General features: G+C 31.6%; 2 protein-coding genes across 2 annotated transcripts in view; both read left to right on the plus strand.

Annotated features, from left to right (window-relative positions):
- Positions 1–16213, plus strand: part of LOC144548389 (uncharacterized) — a 46442-nt gene extending 30229 nt beyond the window's left edge. Inside the window, exons 3-5 of the mRNA XM_078297051.1 lie at positions 14564–15108; positions 15208–15545; positions 15652–16213. Of these exons, the coding sequence (XP_078153177.1) occupies positions 14564–15108; positions 15208–15545; positions 15652–16213 (1445 nt within the window). The remainder of the gene's footprint in view (positions 1–14563; positions 15109–15207; positions 15546–15651) is intronic.
- A 165-nt stretch (positions 16214–16378) lies between these two features.
- LOC144548390 (putative E3 ubiquitin-protein ligase WAVH2) lies at positions 16379–17949 on the plus strand. Its single transcript, XM_078297052.1, has 3 exons — positions 16379–16891; positions 16991–17334; positions 17424–17949. The coding sequence occupies exons 1-3, from the start codon at positions 16379–16381 to the stop codon at positions 17947–17949; spliced, it is 1383 nt and encodes a 460-aa protein (XP_078153178.1).
- Positions 17950–18401: the final 452 nt, after the last annotated feature.

Genomic DNA, 18401 nt, shown 5'->3' on the forward strand with positions numbered 1-18401 from the left:
TTTTAGTATGAAAGATGAGTGCGAGCGAAGATAGTGCAATCCTCAGCAACGCAGCACACCCCCCCTCATTTGTATGATTTTTCAAATGGAAGCAAGCTGTGAAAATGAAAATGTTTGATGGTGTTACCAGGTGTATTATCTCTGTTGATGTAGCTAATAGTTGTGATTTTTTTTTCTTTAAGTGGGATTAACACACTGATTTCATTCATACTGAAACCATAGCAAAAGGAAATTGGTACCAATTTCTATTGTATAAAAGTTTTGATACAGCCATAGGCTATAGCTACATACCAGAATTACATCAGTGATCAAAATATCTCACAACTAGAAAAACAAAAGCAAAAACATAATAGTCTTATTTATTCTTCACACTTCTTACAGCAAATCATCCTATATAATGTAAAAAGTATATATATAAAATAAATAGAGGTTGGCTAAGTTCAAAACGTTTGTCTAGGCTCAAAACATTTTTCTAGCCTCCGGAATAAACGACTCGGTTTTTCAAAATGTTACATACAGTATAAACTATTAAGCTATTAAGCTAACTATTACGCTGTTATTGCAAAAGATCAAATGACCGTTCGTTCATTGGAAAACACAAGAGATGAGTAATAATTAAGCTCACACATTTGATACGATCTTCAATTAATTAATTATAAATTAAATGAGAACATGGTGTCACATTGGCAGCAACATGATAAATAATATTCTCTATTATTGCATATAAAATAAATAATTAACTAACCCAAAATATTTTAGTTTCGTTGACCCTAAAAATAAGGTTTATTGCCATATGATGGAGACAACCGCCAACTGCTCATTTGTATTTAATTCGTTAGTCAACTCCATGGCAATTCTCGTAATTCATTAGCATGCCAACTCCTCATGACTTGTATAATTTAAATCATTCCTCAAACTCCATCACAAGAACCATTAATTAATTTGTTAAATTTAGGTCCCATAAATTTAGCCCAATAGTCACCATTAATTACAATGTATTACACATTTTATCTTATTAATTTATAAGCTTAATTAATAAGATATTATTTTTCTTGTGCTTGTTGTTGACAACTCGTGAGTGTTTTTCTCTAGGCAAGCCGGTCCGGAAGATTTTGGGGCCCGGAGCGGGAGAAAATATTGAACTATTTATATATTCAATTTTTTTATGAGATCGACATGCTAATACACTTCCATAAGTACTTCAACACCTTAAGTTATTTTTGTATTTTCAAAGTTCAAACAGTTGATCTGAACCATTCAATATGATATCCATATTATGCATGGAGACCAAATTTTACATTTTCTTGGAATTTTTTTACTATTTTTAAAATAGGTAGAAAATCAATTGATTCAAAAGATTATGAACCATAAAAAACAATGATTTTCTACGTACCTTAAAATATAGTAAAAATATTAAAAAAAATATAAAATTTGGTCTTCAATCAATCAAGCATGTTTTAATATGGATATCATGTTGAACGGATTGGATCTCTCGATAGCTAATAATAAACTTCAATGTTAATTTAAATCAAATTTAACATGACAGATCTAAATTTTCTAAATTAAATACTTGTAATGGCTACCCGAATATCCGACAATATATTGTATTCATTTCTTATTAGATATATATCATATCACTTTCTGAGACTTAATTATCTCTTAATTTTAGAGTATATTTCCTTCTTCAATGTCCTAATCGACCAAACAAAACCAAAAACAGAATAGAAAAGGAAAAAAAAAACTGTGACCTTGATTAGTATATAGGTAGCAATACAATGATATATAATTTTTGATAGAAAAAGACACTGAAAGATTATATTTTAACTAGAAGAAGTAGATCTTTTCATTGAAATAAGATTATCTGTAGACCCAGCATTTAATTTTTAAATATTTTCTAAAACTTGTTCATACGTATGTGCTGCGCACAGAGTGACACAGATAATAAGGTTCCTTAATATTTATTTATATATTAGACTAAGCTTGTTGTTTAGAATTCAGTACGCAAAATAAGAAAGACAATATCCAGACCGTCAGTTGATTAAAATGAATTTAAAATGAATAAAATGCACAACCTAAGTAAGACCTTTTTCAAGGTAAGGTGGGAAGTTTTCAAAAAAAAAAAAAAAAAACTAACTTAATGATGGAGAAATTTTTGTTTTAACAATCATTGAATTGGTTATCAATGTTTTATCAACACTATTTAATTCTTTGTACAACTTATTTCTTTTTAAATATTATTGTTATATTTTGATGAATATTTAGACTCTTCAAGTTACAATATTATATATAGCTTAAATTTAATCACATATGATATAAAACAATAACTTATGTGATACTGTTATTTAAGTTTGCTATATATTATTAAACTCTATATATTTTGTAAAATATTAAAATGTGAACAAATTGCTTTTATTGTCAGAAGATTTGAATCAGCAATGCAAAATAATATAAAAAAGCCTAGCACATGTTCTGTCAACGCGGCTAACATGGGAAGCATGTGTTGGAGAGAGAGAGACTAATTTCTTTGTTTCTCAACACTCATCTGTGCAACGTGAATGTTAATATGTTACAGGTCAAGGGATCATTTCATGGGAGGCACGTATCATACATCTCTTCATTAATTAATTACAGATGTGTTAGTTCTGACTACACTTAATTTCATGATTGAGCAGAAAATGAAAAATGCGTATAGTGGTCAGTGACGCGATATATAATTAATTTTGGAATATGAAACATGCTTGAATATTATTTAGGCCGCATAGTTCTCGATCTCCATATAAACTATCAAGGTCCGACTTCTTTCCTGCTCAAGTATCGTTTTAACCCATTGATAATTAACACAGAATTTCTCTCACTTCCTGTTAATTTAATTAACAGAACTGTTAAGCAACAGTGGAGCAGTCCTTGAGCAAGTACAGAAAAGAGTACGTTACCTTTATGAGGCCGGTGAGAGCATGTGGCTGACAGTAATTGGTTCCTCTAAAGTAACTCATAATTTTATTTAGGATCATGCTAAATTTTAACAGACTATGTAGATCACAGCTCTCTTTCATTATATAAATTTTAATATAAACGTAATAGCTTTTCTCTTTTAAAGGTGGAAATTGTAACAAGGCAGTGCCTAAATAATTTAATTGTTGATGCTTTACGAAGTGTCTATATATAATTTCATATTTATGTTAAGTGATATGCTCCTATATTTATGTTCAGGGGATATATCTTCTACTTTTAAAGTAATATAGTTGGGCCTTTTTTCAGAAAAAAAAAAAAAAAAAACAGAGAGAGAACCGGTACCTTACCAAACTACTTTTCCTCTAAAGGTGGAAAGCCAAGAAAAACAGTTTCCTCTAAAGCATCTCAAAAGTTTAGGTTGGATCCAAACGTACATATCAAAGTTGAGTTTTACGCAGGAAAGCAAAAAGAGTAAATAGAATGCCCACCACTTTGAAGACTGTTTCATTTCATTCTTTCGTCAGATTTAAATAATTAATCGGATTTAAACTCATTAATTAATTGGGTATTCGATTAAAAAACAATACTTTGACTTATATTATCCAATGCTTTGATTTGTAACTTTCGATGTTTTAACTTATAACTATAATTACCAATCATAATTTAAGAAATTTATTTTGATTTTAACACTAGATTTAATCCAAATTACAAATCAAACATCCGGAGGAAACAAAAAAATTTACAGAAAGAGACAAAGTCGGTCAATACTAACAATTCACCACTAAAATTCATAATCCAAAAGGGCGGCTGACTCTCTTCCTACAGGTGGCCCTCTTTCTCCTGTGCGAACCGTCTAAGGGGAAGCCAAGTAGGTATCAATTATTGCAATTATTGCTACAGGTGGCCCTCTTTCTGAATTTGAGACTGAATATTACCTTACCACAATTATTGCAAATTTACAATTAGGTATCAATTATTTTTGTTGAGTAAACAAGTGGACTGTTTTCTTGTACCTATTATTATTGCATTGGATCTAATTGTTATGTGAAGGGTTGAGAGAGCTTCCTCAAATTGAGCGAGAGGCTCATAGGCCCGTTCGGTAAGAGTGGAAAAAATGTTGTATTCTCGTCGAACAAAATAAGAAGTGGTCGGAATTTGAGAATTGAGAATACCAAAATTGAGTTTGAACTTTTGCAGACAAACCTTCTTTTTTTTGCATTTGGAATAGACTTTTTTCAAGAGATAGATATAGCTCATTTATCGATTCTCTTCAATTCTTCCGTCCGAGCCATTTTTACAAATTTCGATAAAAAAATGATAGTAAAACTTGAGAAAAAACTTCTGTCGAAATGACATTTTGGTCCTGAAAATTTTTTTTGGATCGAAATGGCATCTCGGTTCTTTTGATTTTTGTAAAAACCAAAACAATTAAGTTAGTCTGGTATATTATTTTTTTTATTTATGGTTTCAAAAAAAAAAATTCCCTACCTTGCGGGTGAGGATGTGTTGGATTGTTATATTTAATACATATAACTTGGCAGCTACTATCAATTTTTTTTTTAAAACATCATGCTTGATACATTGAAATATTTTTCTAATAGAGGCAACAACATTTGTGGACCTGGACGTTAAAAAGTCAATGGTTCAAATATAACTTATGAAGTAGATTATTCGTAACTCGTAATAAGGGGAATATTATTTTCTATTCCAACAACTATTTTAGTTAACCATTTCTTATGGTCGTTTAGTACACATGACGAGCTAGCTACAGATAGATCATTTGGAGTACTGAGCTAAAAAAATGAAGTTGACCTCAAGATCTGTAATTTTGTTTAACTAATTAATGGATCAAATAAATATATATGATCAGATGGCAGTAGGCATTTATGGTTCGCGCCTGGCAGCTTGATACCAATGTGTACCGGAACAAACTTGAGACCTTATCTGGCACTTATGTATTTAAAATTTTGAAATAAATGATGTGCTACCTTATCTGCGTCATGCACGTATAAATGCATGTGTAGAGCTACCAAGGTTTTTTTGTCTACTTTTGAGTATTTTATATTTTACTTGAGAATTGAATCCCTATACCCTATCAGAAACTTTTCGAGAACTTGTACATTTTATTTCGACAATTATCAAATATTTTATTTGCACAAATAATAGTTATGGGAACATGAAGAGATCCGCACTGTGTGCTCCCTCTGATCCGGAAATATTATTTAATAATTTTATATTCTCAACTACTTTTTATGATGGGTATTTTGTATTGAAATTGAACTGAGAACTAAATAATCTCAACAATTTCCGAACCGACCAAATATTACATGCATATATCACCTAACAATATTACATGTGGCTGCACCACTTCTCTCGATAGCTAATGATAAGCTTCAATGTTAATTTCAATCTAATTTAGCATGACAGATCTAAATTTTCTAAATTAAATACTTATAATGCCTACCCGATCGAATACCCTACAATATATTGTATTAATTTCTTATTAGATATATATCATATCACTTTCTGAAACTTAATTATCTCTTAATTTTAGAGTATATTTTCTTCTTCGATCTCCTAATCGACCAGACGAAACCAAAAACAAAATAGAAAAGGAAGAAAACTGTGACCATGATTAGTAGGTAGCAATACGATGATAATTTTTGATAGAAAAAGACACTGAAAGATTATATTTCAACTAGACAAAATAGATCTTTTCATTGAAATAAGATTATATGTAGATCCAGCATTTAATTTTTGAATATTTTCTAAAACTTGTTCATACGTATGTGCTGCGCACAGAGTGACACAGATAATAAGGTTCCTTACTATTTATTTATACTACATCCCTGAAACTATTAGAGTTTCTAATCTGACGTGGCAGTTTCTAATCCAGTTTCAGGGATGTGAGAGAGTTTCTTATTTAGAAACTATGCAGGAAAGTTTCTTATTAAGAAACTGTTTATAAACTCTATGTTGGTCAAATGATTGGCTCAAATTGTTTCTCCTTTTTAATTTGTTGCTGATGTGGCTTAATAAAAACTCTAAAATGAGTTTCAGGGATGTGGAGGTTAGAAACTTTAGAGGCCATAATTTCTAAAAAGTAGTTAATGTTATAAAATAAAGTAAAAGAATAATAAACAAGATATTGAGAATGTATAAAGATGGCTATGCTTTATTCATATGCTTTTGTTATGTCAAATACATTCATACAAAGCCTCTATTTATAGGCTAGAAAATGTAAATTACAAGCCATCTAATATTAACTCTATTGATAAATGTAGGGAGAGAAACATACTTCTTTAAAGAGAAGTTTTCAAGTAATTGCTCAAGAGAGTTGCAATATGGACATCCATAAATACTTAATTCATAACACTCCCCCTTGGATGTCCATTTCATAAGAATATGCCTCATTAAAACCTTACTAGGAAAAACTCTATGGGATAAAAACCTAGTGAAGGAAAAAGAGTACATTATTCTTCTTAATACACGATTACAACCTTACCAGGAAAACCCTGTGGGAAAAACCATGGTTAAGGAAAATGTAATGCGTATTTAACTCCCCCTCATGACAACATTAATCAAGATCTTTAAATCGACGAATACCAATATTGCGGACCAGCTTTTCAAATATCCCAGTAGGAAGCTCCTTGGTGAATAGGTCTGCTAGATTCTCACTTGAACGGATTTGATGAACATTAATAACATTATCCTTCTGAAGATCATGGATGAAAAAGAATTTTGGTGAAATGTGTTTTGTTCTATCTCCTTTAATGTATCATTCCTTTAATTGAGCAATACATGCAGTATTATCTTCATATATGATCGTCAGGATCATTTTTCCAGAAGACAAGCCACATGTCTGACGAATGTGTTGAATCACAGATCTTAACCAAACACATTCTTGGCTTATTTCATGTATTGCTAAAATTTCAGCATGATTAGAAGATGTGACTGTTATAGTTTGTTTCACAGATCGCCACGAAATAGTTGTTCCATCACATGTAAACAAATAGCCTGTTTGAGATTGGCCATTATGTGGATCAGACAAATATCCAGCATCTGTATAACCAATTAAATCAGATTTGGATATATTTGAACAAAAAAACAAATCCATATCCATTGTACCTCGGAGGTAGCGAAATATATGTTTAATTTCATTCCAATGTCTTCGTGTGGAAGAAGAACTATATCTTGCTAATAAATTTACAGCAAATGATATATCATGCCTTATATGTCCAGCAAGATACATAAGTGCTCCCATTGCACTAAGATATGGTACTTCAGGACCAAGTAGTGCTTCATCATTCTCTCGAGGTCTAAATGATCTTTATTCACATCTAATGATCTTACAACCATCGGAGTGCTTAATGAATGCTATTTATCCATATAAAATTATTTCAGCACTCTTGCAATATAATTTTCTTGATGCATAAAAATATCATTTTTAAATATTTGCAATCCAATGCAAAATTTTGTTCTTTCAAGATCTTTCATCTCAAATTATTCCTTTAAATAATTTATTTTTTTGAAAGCTCTTCAGGAGTTCCAATGATACTTAGATCGTCAACATAAACTGCAATTATAACAAAATCATTTCTATATCTTTTCATGAAAATACATGGACTCGTATCATTCTTATATCCATGTTTCATAAATATTCACTTAAACGATTATAGCATATGCGTCCATATTGCTTTAATCGATATAAAGATTTATTCAATTTAACTGAATAATGTTCTCGAGAACCTAAATTACATGCTTCAGGCATCTTAAATCTTTCAGAGATTTTCATATAAATATCATTATCAAGCGAGCCATTTAAATAGGCTGTAACTATATCCATTAGGTGCAAATTAAGTCCTTCATGGACTGCCAGACTAATTATATATCAAAAAGTTGTTGCATCCATCACAGGTGAGTATATCTCAAAATTTCACCTTTTCCATTTTATTTTCTCATAAATATTCATTTATATCCTACTGATTTTACACCTTGAGGTACAAGGACTACATGTCCAAAAACTTTTTATTTTTCAAGAGAGTTTAACTCTACCCCAATTGCACCTTTCTATTTTGGCTAATCATTTCTTTGTCGACATTCTTTAATAGACTCCTAGTCATGATCCTCAATATTTATGATGTTTAGCGCTATATTATATACAAAAATATTATTGATATCAATTTCATCTCGGTTCCATCTTATTTCATTCATGATATAATTTATCGAGATCTCTTTATTTTCATGAATTTCAGATACCTGAGTTTCTGCTGGAACTCCAATATTACTTATAATTTTATTCTCTTCTGGAGTTTTATCTGAAATTATCATATCCTCGACTTGACCATTTTCATTCTTTGCTCCTTTTATTTTTCGAGGATTTTTATATTTTTAATCTTTGGAACCGATTGTTTTTCCACGCTTCATGCGTGTTATAATTAGTCTGTCCAACAGGGACACCGACTTTAATTGGAGCATTAGCAGCTGGTACATGTGATTTGGTCACTTTCTTTGAGTCTGTGAATGTGTCTGGCAATTGATTCACTAACCTTTTCAAATGAATTATCTTTGAACATTTAGTTCACATTCTTTAGTACGAGGATCAAAATAAAACAATAATAATTCATACTAATATATTTTTTTTTTTTCAGCTGATAGTTTTCTCCCCCTAAAGTTGGGAATTTTTATTCATCAAAATCACAACCGGCAAAATTAGCCATTAATTAATCTCCCATCAATGGTTCTAGATACTCTATTATATATGGAGATTCAAATTCAATATAAATTCTCAACTTTCTTTGATATCCCATTTTAGTGCATTGTGGTGGAGCAATTATAACATATACCGCACATTCAAAAATTCTTATATGGGAAATATTAGGTATATGACCAAAAACCAATTATAAGGGGAAGCTTTATAATAGCTAGTTGGCATGATGCGAATTAATTTTGTTGTATGTAAAATATCATATCTTCTTTTTATATACGAACATCTACAGGATGTTCAACATTAATTTCGATATTGTCTAGACGTATTTTCATAATTGAATAATCATAAAATTATGCTCTTTAATCAAATCTATTGAGCAAGTAATTTCGCAAACGCCGGGTTGCGATTTGATAATAAACATACATGTGACCATCTTATTGATGCATCAATTAAAATCATAATATTTTCAAATGGTTCACATGTTGGATATAATGTTCCACAAATATCATATTGTATACGTTCTAGAAATAAAACCAACAAAAAAAAAAATCATCAGATTAAAGAATCTTCTAGTTCTTTGATGAATGTTCTATTATTTTTCGCATCACTATTGATCCGGAATGGTCCAACCGGTCATGCCAAACTATAAATATATTCTTGTATGTAAACTTCTGGTTTACAATAACATGTGTTTCAATTGCACTAATATATGTGTAGTACAAGTCGGAGGAAAAAATATGCAATTTGTTTTCAATAAGCATATATTCAACTTTATTTGTCTCAACATAATTTCTATTTCAGCGGATATTCTTAAATCTTAATAAATTTCTTTGAGACTTACAATAATATAATACATCATAAATATAAATTTGTATTCCTCCATGTAACAACAAAATAGCTCTTCTGGAGCTTTCAATCAATATTACAAAAATAATAATAACAATTGTAATTACCTTTTCTTTATTCTTACCCTCATTAATTTTTAAGGAATAAATTTAGAAAGAAAAAAAATTAAAATGACCTTGTCAAGTATAATGTGTGCATTTTAATGTACATCATGTTTGAAAACTGATGACTTTAAACGAGTTATTACTAAAAATTATTATCAGATCTTTCGAAGAACAACAAAATTTAACAAAAGTAATTTGTAAGACTAGTATTCTAGTATCAATTTGAGTATTTTTTTTTTATGCTTCATGAAAAGTATCTATGTGGCATACATAGCATGGTAATATATGTTGTCTAATAATAATAACAATTGTGTTATTTGTGTGTGATGATATAGAACTAGCATTTATAGGCTGTATAACAATACGTGTCTTTTGATGGCCTCATATAACTAATTTTTTTTTTTTTTCAAAAGTACCCACATATTCATAAAACTAATAATTAAAGATAGATCAATATATCTTTCCAAATAAGTATATATAAGCGGTATCATTTTAATAAAGAGAGATGGTTAAAAAAAAATTGCATGACCTTTGAAAGCAATTTGACTCAGAGGAGATAAAAAGATAATCCGAAAGAAGATTAATTTTAATGATCCTTGATAAAAATCAACATGATTTTTTTTTTTTTTTTTTTTGATGTACTACAGGTACGTTGACGTACGACAAGTACGTGACCAATGATAGCATGAATTCTCTTGTTTGCTATTTCATCACTTTTCTTTTTCTCATATTCTTTTTATTTTCATCATTATTTTTCCACTTCTGGTGAAAATATGTGTTTTTGGAATAATCACCATGATAATAATCTCAATTTTGTCCACATGACTAGTTATCCATCATATTATTTTCCACTTCTGGTGGTAATACATTTTGTTCATTATTTTTTCACTTCTAGTGGAATGATGCGTTTTTTCTTCATTACCATGTCTATATAACAATAATTTATATTCATATGGCTTCGGGCCATTAACAATATAATTAGATGGCTTCGGGCCATTTTATTAACATAATGTAATGTAAAAGATAGTATATGAACTCGGAATATTTTTTGAATCTTCTTCGGGAAGATTACATCATCATATAAACTTTATTGAAATCTTCTCATATTATTATTTTTTTTTTGAGTCACATAAATCTTCTTCAGGAAGATTACTTGAATTTTTTTTTTTCTAAAATCTTCTTCCTTGAAATTTTCTTCAGGAAAATTTCTTAAAATCTTCTTGAACAAATTATATTTCTTGAAATCTTCTTCATAAAGATTAAAATTTAAAAAAAAATATGAACATCACATGAACTTTTATTTTAATTTTCTTCAGGAAAATTTCTTAAAATCTTATTCGGGAAGATCAAAATTATAGAATTGTTCTTAAAATCTTCTTCCGGAAAATTGAATTATTAAAAAAAAAAAAAATTATATGAACATTTAAAAGTTGAATTATGGTGACAGAATGGCTTTGGGCCAATTTTTAATAAATTCAATTTCTTATTAATCAATTTAAAATTGAAATCAATACTATGATAGAATGGCTTCGGGCCAATAATCAATAAATGTTAAAATTCAATAATATGATATCAATTAAATTGAATTCCTTAGAGGTGAATTGGCTTCGGGCCAATAATATGAATTGAAAAAGTTGATAAAATGGCTACAATGGCTTCGGGCCAATTGCTCGGTGCATTTTATAAAATTGAGAATTTTCGTAATATCTCTTGAAATCCTCTTCAAGAAGATTCAATTATTGAAGAAAAAAAAAATATGAACCACTATACAATATTTATACATCATATAAATCTTCTTCAAGAAGATTTTTCTTTTAAATCTTCTTCGGGAAGATTAAATTAAAAAATGCACTTCATGTGAAATTATATGAATCATACTAAACATCTCAAAATAAATATAAATAAATTGATAACTTATTTCATTTAGCAATTACTAGAAAGTATTATTTATATAAATGAAATTGAAATAAAAGTTATTAAAATTACCTCGAATCTTCAACTAGTAGAGCTCTCGTGCTGATAACGTGTTATAAAATAAAGTAAAAGAATAATAAACAAGATATTGAGAATGTATAAAGATGGCTATGCTTTATTCATATGCTTTTGTTATGTCAAATACATTCATACAAAGCCTCTATTTATAGGCTAGAAAATGTAAATTACAAGTCATCTAATATTAACTCTATTGATAAATGTAGGGAGAGAAACATACTTCTTTAAAGAGAAGTTTTCAAGTAATTGCTCAAGAGAGTTGCAATATGGACATCCATAAATACTTAATTCATAACAGTTAACAGTTATTTAGAAACCCTTGTGAGTTTTAGGGATGTAGATGCTCTTAGACTTGCTATTTAGAGTACGCATAATAAGAAAGACTCTATCCAGACCGTCAGTTCATTAAAATGGTTTTAAAATGAATTAAATGCACAACCTAAGTAAGACTTTTTTTAGGGTAAGGTGCATGGGAAGTTGTAAAATAAAAAAAATAAAAATAAAAACAACCTAACTTAATGATGGAGAAATTTTTATTTTATCAACACTAATTAATTCTTCGTACAACTTATTTCTTTTTAAATATTATTGTTATATTTTGAGGAATATTTAGACTCTTCAACTTACAAAATTATAACTTAAATTTAATCACATATGGTATAAAACAATAACTTATGTCATACTGTTATTTAAGTTTGCTATATATTATTTAACTCTTTATATTTTGTAAAATATTAAAATGTAAACAAATCGCTTTTATTGTGAGAACATTTGAATCACCAATGCAAAATAATATAAAAAAGCCTAGCATTGTTCTGTCAACGGCATGTGTTGGAGAGAGAGAGAGAGATTAATTTATTTGTTTGTCAACGTTAATGTTACAGGTTAAGGGATCATTTCATGTGAAGCACGTATTAGAGAAATACAGAAAGGTATAATATATATGTATAAATTCCTTTAGAAAATATTAGTTGGGGATATCTTATTATATTAGTGCTTCTTCTCTCGACGTGGAGCCCATGAGAAAATGTTTTACAGAAAGGCCGAATGTCACCAACTTATTAATATTAGAGAATATTTCATACATTATCTATCTTTACTTTAGTTTCTAATTTGTTCCCTTTCAGTATCATTAAGAAAGGTCAAATATTGAACAAAAAAATACATTAATTACAAGAGTTATTAACATCCCTAACCGAGAGTACTCGCTGTGCATTGCTAAAAATATATATATGATCCCACTGTACATGTCAATTATTAAGTATCAAAATTTAATCAATTTAATCGTCAATTATTAATTTTTTATTGGGTCAAATTTTAGTTATTTATACATAAACATATAAATAAAATAATTAACAATTATCAATATAGGTACGTAGTTAAAGAAAAATAACTTGATATTTGTAAGTATTAGTTCGATCCGGTATAACAAAGAGAAAATATACAAAAATAATATTTTTTATTAAAAGAGGGCCAATCTATAAATTGTCCTAATCTTTATTGCTTGGTCCAATTAAATGTTTTTAGCTGTCCAAGCTATCATTTTATTTTATTTTTCTCCAAAGCAACAGTAATTGACCTCGAAATCTGTAATTCTGTTTGGCTAATTAATGGATATACTTTTGGGTTAATGGACTCCATAACTGTCCGATTCGCTTCAAGACCAATGCGAATGCGTATGAATATTAAAATTGTGGGTACAAATCTTAAAATAGATCACCGAACCTAAAGTAGGTCCAATATGCATCAAACCTAATCCGAAGTCAGTGCCGACAGCTCATTTTTATTTTATTCATTAGTACTCCAACTTTATTGCAGATCTCAAGATTTTATTTTATTTTATTTTATGAATTCACATTGGACACTGCATGCCAACTGCTCATTTGTAATTAACTCATTTGTCAAAGTCAATGGCAGATCTCGAGGTCTTACCTCATTTGTTTAATTCTGTTGATTTACACCAATTCAGCTGATCAAGAGAAGTGATCTTTGGTTTTAAAAAATATTTCATTGACTTTCTCACATCTATTTTCGTAGCCCTGTTATTCTCATTCAATGTTTTTTTTTTGATAACCAGGTAGTGACTACCAGGAGTACAAGGAAAAAAAATATTCTCATTCAATGTTATTTTGTTAATTGTGCTATGCGGAACTAATTGGATGAAACATAGAGATTGCTTTGACTGTGTAAATTTCAAAATTGGAGATGGTTGTTTTATTGCAAAATAAATATAGGCAGGAAGAAACACATATGTGGATGATTTGCTTGTCCACCGTTATTTTATTTCTTTAATTTCGCACTGTGATTATATTTCAGTACAATAAAACTCTATATTCGATTTTGGAAGCTTTACAGTCTATTCAAATCGTTACACTTTCTCTCATATATTTAATTTGTTTTGTACTCACATTCAATAAATAATTGTTTTGTCAAAACGGATTGACGAATGAACATTTCCGTACGTACCAACATTTGTGGTAGATTGGGACCAAAAGGCCCAAAATAATTACGCATTGGAAACCAAATTATTTAACTCGATAATATAATGATACCCTTGCTGAAGAGTAAAGAATATAAAAACAAAACAAGTAGTCAACGAGATGATCTCTCCTTCTTCTCCTCTCCCACCATATTTAAAGTGAATAGCACTGGGATCCTAATTAGCCATTAATTATAAGGATTTTAGCAAATTCTATCAATAAGCATAGAAATACACCATTCATTCCATCATGATGATCTTCGACGATGACGAGCCAATTGTTCTTTCACCAGGTTCGTTCCCAGTTGACTAACATTGAGAATTGATCTTTTTTTTTATTTATGCAAATCATTTATTTTAAGCACTATTCATCTCAATTAGCCATATTATGTTGAAGATTGGAAAGGTAATCTATAACATTAATTCATACTACACATAGAACACATTCCAGTTAGTTTGCTAATATTGCAATTACTGCAGGGACAACAAGACCCACCGTACCTGGAAGAATAAGGCCGAGAATCAGAAGAAACAACAAGGCACCACTTGAGGAAAACATCCAAAAGGTGATGCTCGAACTCTACGGCAACAGACAAAGTCGATCGGGGTTAGACCTTGTGGTGGTCTTAGATGTTACCCACAGCATGGGAGGAGGGAAGTTAGAAGAATTGCAAACAGCTATGCAATTTGTGATCAAGAAACTCAATGTTGTTGACCGTTTGTCGATTGTCCAGTACAAATCTCACGCAGAGAGGCTATGCCCATTGCGCCAGATGACTCAAAGTACCCAAACAGAACTTCAAAATCTGATCAATCATTTGGTTTACAGCATGGATAATATGAACATCACCGATGGCCTTTTGATGGCGCTGAAAATTCTCAATGACCGTTCAGTTAGCAGTGGACGTGCTGGTGCTATCATGCTTATATCAGGGTGTAACGAGAATAGAGGTAATGCTGCCGCTGTTCCAGTAGGAAACGTGCCCGTGCACACATTTGGTTTTGGTAATGATCATGATCCGAAGGTACAGTTGAAAATTGAAAATAAACTCTTATTTATTGACAATTTCAAACAATAATTTGCTTGTGCTGCATGCTAATTAACTTGTTCATGTTCTTAATAGGTGCTCAAGGCTATTGCCAATAATAGCCTGGGAGGAACCTACTCAGATGTTCGCGTGGACAACTTGACTTTAGCCTTTTCACAGTGCTTGGGTGGGCTTCTCAGTGTGGTTGCTCAGGACCTGACAGTGACCATCAATCAAATCAAAGATAACTCAACAATAAGGCAGGTATATGCCGGAAGTTATCTGAAATCCATGGACAATACTGCTGGTCCTGTAACTATAACATTCGGTGATATATACATCCAAGAGATCCGCAAGGTGTTAGTCGACCTTCATCTCCCTTCTACTAGAATCAAACATGATGCAGATGTTCTCGAAGTCTCTTACACATATAAGTATATCAAATCATAGTACCTTGCAAACAAATTAGGCATACGTGTATAACCTATCATCATTTTGATGATTGTCATCAACCTAATTGTAATAGTTATGCATATGCAGGTTTAATGGAGAATTGTTTGAGGCCAAACCTGAGACTGTTACTGTATGCCGCATGTCAAGGTTGACAGCTGAAGAACAGCAAACACTGCCTAAGGTGAGAACGGAAGAGGTCCGTCTGCTTATTGCCGAGGCAATTAAACAAGCAATCGATATCTTTGATGCTGATGAGGAGGATCTGAAAAGTGCTAAGGACAAGTTGGAAAATGGTCTGCTTAAATTGGAGAATGCAGATATAGAGGAATTGAAGGCCGGGCTAAGGACCGAGCTGAAGGAGCTGCTTAAATTATTGCACACACGTGCAATTTATAAGGGTAGAAGATATAATGTAAAAGTCCGTCCTTTTGCATATTCCCTACTGATTTCCCTTGCCACACAGCGTCAAACGGCAAGAGGAAATAATATTGGTAAGTTTCAGCTCTTTTCCACTCCCGCTATGCAAGAATTACTTGAGGAAGCCAAGGAGTTGCTTGAAATATCGGAGAGCTTCAACGACGATGAACCAGTTGATCCGGGTTCATCAGGATCAGGTTCGGTCCCCGTTGTCTCACCGTTCATACCATGATGTTTATTTTACAAATAATTTATTTTAAGCAATATTGATCCCAATTAGCCATCTTTTGTTGAAGATTATATAACGTAATTATGCCATAACTGAAATTCATACTAGATTGGGCACATTTTGGTTAATTTGCTAATTGCTATTTCTGCAGAGCCTGAGAAAGTACAGATGGAAATCACAAGAAAAGATGTGGCACCTCTTGAACAGAACATCCAAAAGGTGTTGTTGCAGCTCTACGGTCAAGAAAATAGACGGACTGCTTTAGACCTTGTGGCGGTCTTAGATGTTAGCAGCAGCATGGAAGGAGACAAGTTACAAAAAATGAAAATGGCTATGCTAAGTTTGATAGATGTTGCCCACAATTGTAAGTACCGTTTGTCGATTGTTGAGTATTCTAGTAAAGCAAAGAAGCTATGCCCATTGCGCCTGATGATTGAAAGTTCTAAAGAAAAACTCCAATATCTGATCCATGATTTGGAATGTCAGCCTGGAACGAACATCACTGATGGCCTTGAGACGGCACTCAATGTTTTCAGGGATCGTTCATCAGCTAGCAGTGAACGTGTTGGTGTTATCATTCTTATGTCGGATGGTGACCAGAATCAAGGCGGTGATGCTGCTGATTTTCCAGTTGGCAATGTTCCAGTGCTCACATTTGGTTTTGGTGAAGATCATCAGGAGGTACAGTTGAAATTTGCAAATAACCTCTTACTTTTTTATTTTTTCAAGCAAAATTTGGACCCTGCTGCATTGTTATTAACTTTTTCATGTTCTTAATAGGTGCTCATCGCTATCGCCAATAATAGTGGACTGGGAGGAACCTACACGGAGGTTGGCATGGACAATTTGAACTACCAGTACTTTCCCAATTGCTTTGATGATCTTCAAAGGGTGGTTGTTTGGGACCTGACGGTGACTGTCAATCAAATAAAAAATGAGTCCACAGTAAAATGTGCATCTGCCGGAAGATATCTCCAGTCCATAGACAATGCTACTGGTTCTGTAACTATAACATTGGGCACGCTTTACAGGAAAGAGCCCCACTATGTGTTAGTCGACATTCTTCTCCCTGTTACTGAAAATGATCATGAAGCAGATATTCTCAAAGTCTCTTACACATACAGGTATATCAAATTATGTATGTGTAATTGTGTATAACCTATCACTATTTTGATGACTCTCATCAATCTAATTGTAATTAATACTTGTGCAGAAGCAGCTTTGATGGAGAACGGTGTGAGCCCAGAACTGGCACTGTTACTGTACGCCGCAAGTCAGATTTGACAGCAGAAGAACAACATCCAAGCCTTGAGGTAACATTTACAGAGGCCCATCTGCTTATTGCTGAGATGATAAAAAAAGCAACAGGTGTTGCCGATAAGGAGGATCTGAAAAGTCTACGGGATAAGCTTCTCCATAATCTGGAAGGTAGTCTAACAAATATAGGCTGTGAGATGTCTAGGTTGAAGGAGGAGGTTGAGAATCTGAGTGAATTGATGCAATCAGAAGCAATAAATGAAAACCAAGGCCGTTCTTCTACATATTCCTTACTGATTTCCCATTACAAGAAAAGGGAAAGGTATATTACTGTCAGTCCTGCTTTGCGAGAATTCCTTGAGGAAGGCATGATGTATGATGACATAGATGAATTACTTGTCTATATGGACCGCTTCATTTGTGCTCTCGAATCCATTCGAATGATTATCCTGCCATTTTCCGGTAACTTTTATGGGCGTTGAGAGAATTCTTTTTGAGTATCCTGCCATTTGTGCTTTGAGAGAATTCTTTTGAATATCCTGCCATTTGCCGGTTCCTTTTTTGTGTCCTCTGAAGGTGCTTGAGTGTTGAATTTATGCAATTTCTGAGGAGAGATTATTTTGAGAAAACAATTATTTCATTAAGTTCTCATTCTTTACACTGTTTCCATTCCTATATATATTACAAACATCTAAGCTACTGTTTTGTTACCGTTTGTACCTTGTACCTATGTACAGTATACCTATTTGTTGAATATATGCAAGGAGGCCCCTTTACTTCCTTGATTTAATCCTAGCCTTCTATTTCTAGATCTATGATGATTATTAATCTGAGATCCTAGATCCTATTTCTCAACACTCCCCCTCAAGCTTGGAATGTATATATCATACAATCCTAGCTTGCTTGAAATTTTTTCAAATGAACTCGGGTCCAA

The sequence above is a fragment of the Carex rostrata genome, chromosome 33 (assembly GCF_964058835.1).
Source record: "Carex rostrata chromosome 33, lpCarRost1.2, whole genome shotgun sequence".
In the NCBI taxonomy this organism is placed as follows: domain Eukaryota; kingdom Viridiplantae; phylum Streptophyta; class Magnoliopsida; order Poales; family Cyperaceae; genus Carex; species Carex rostrata.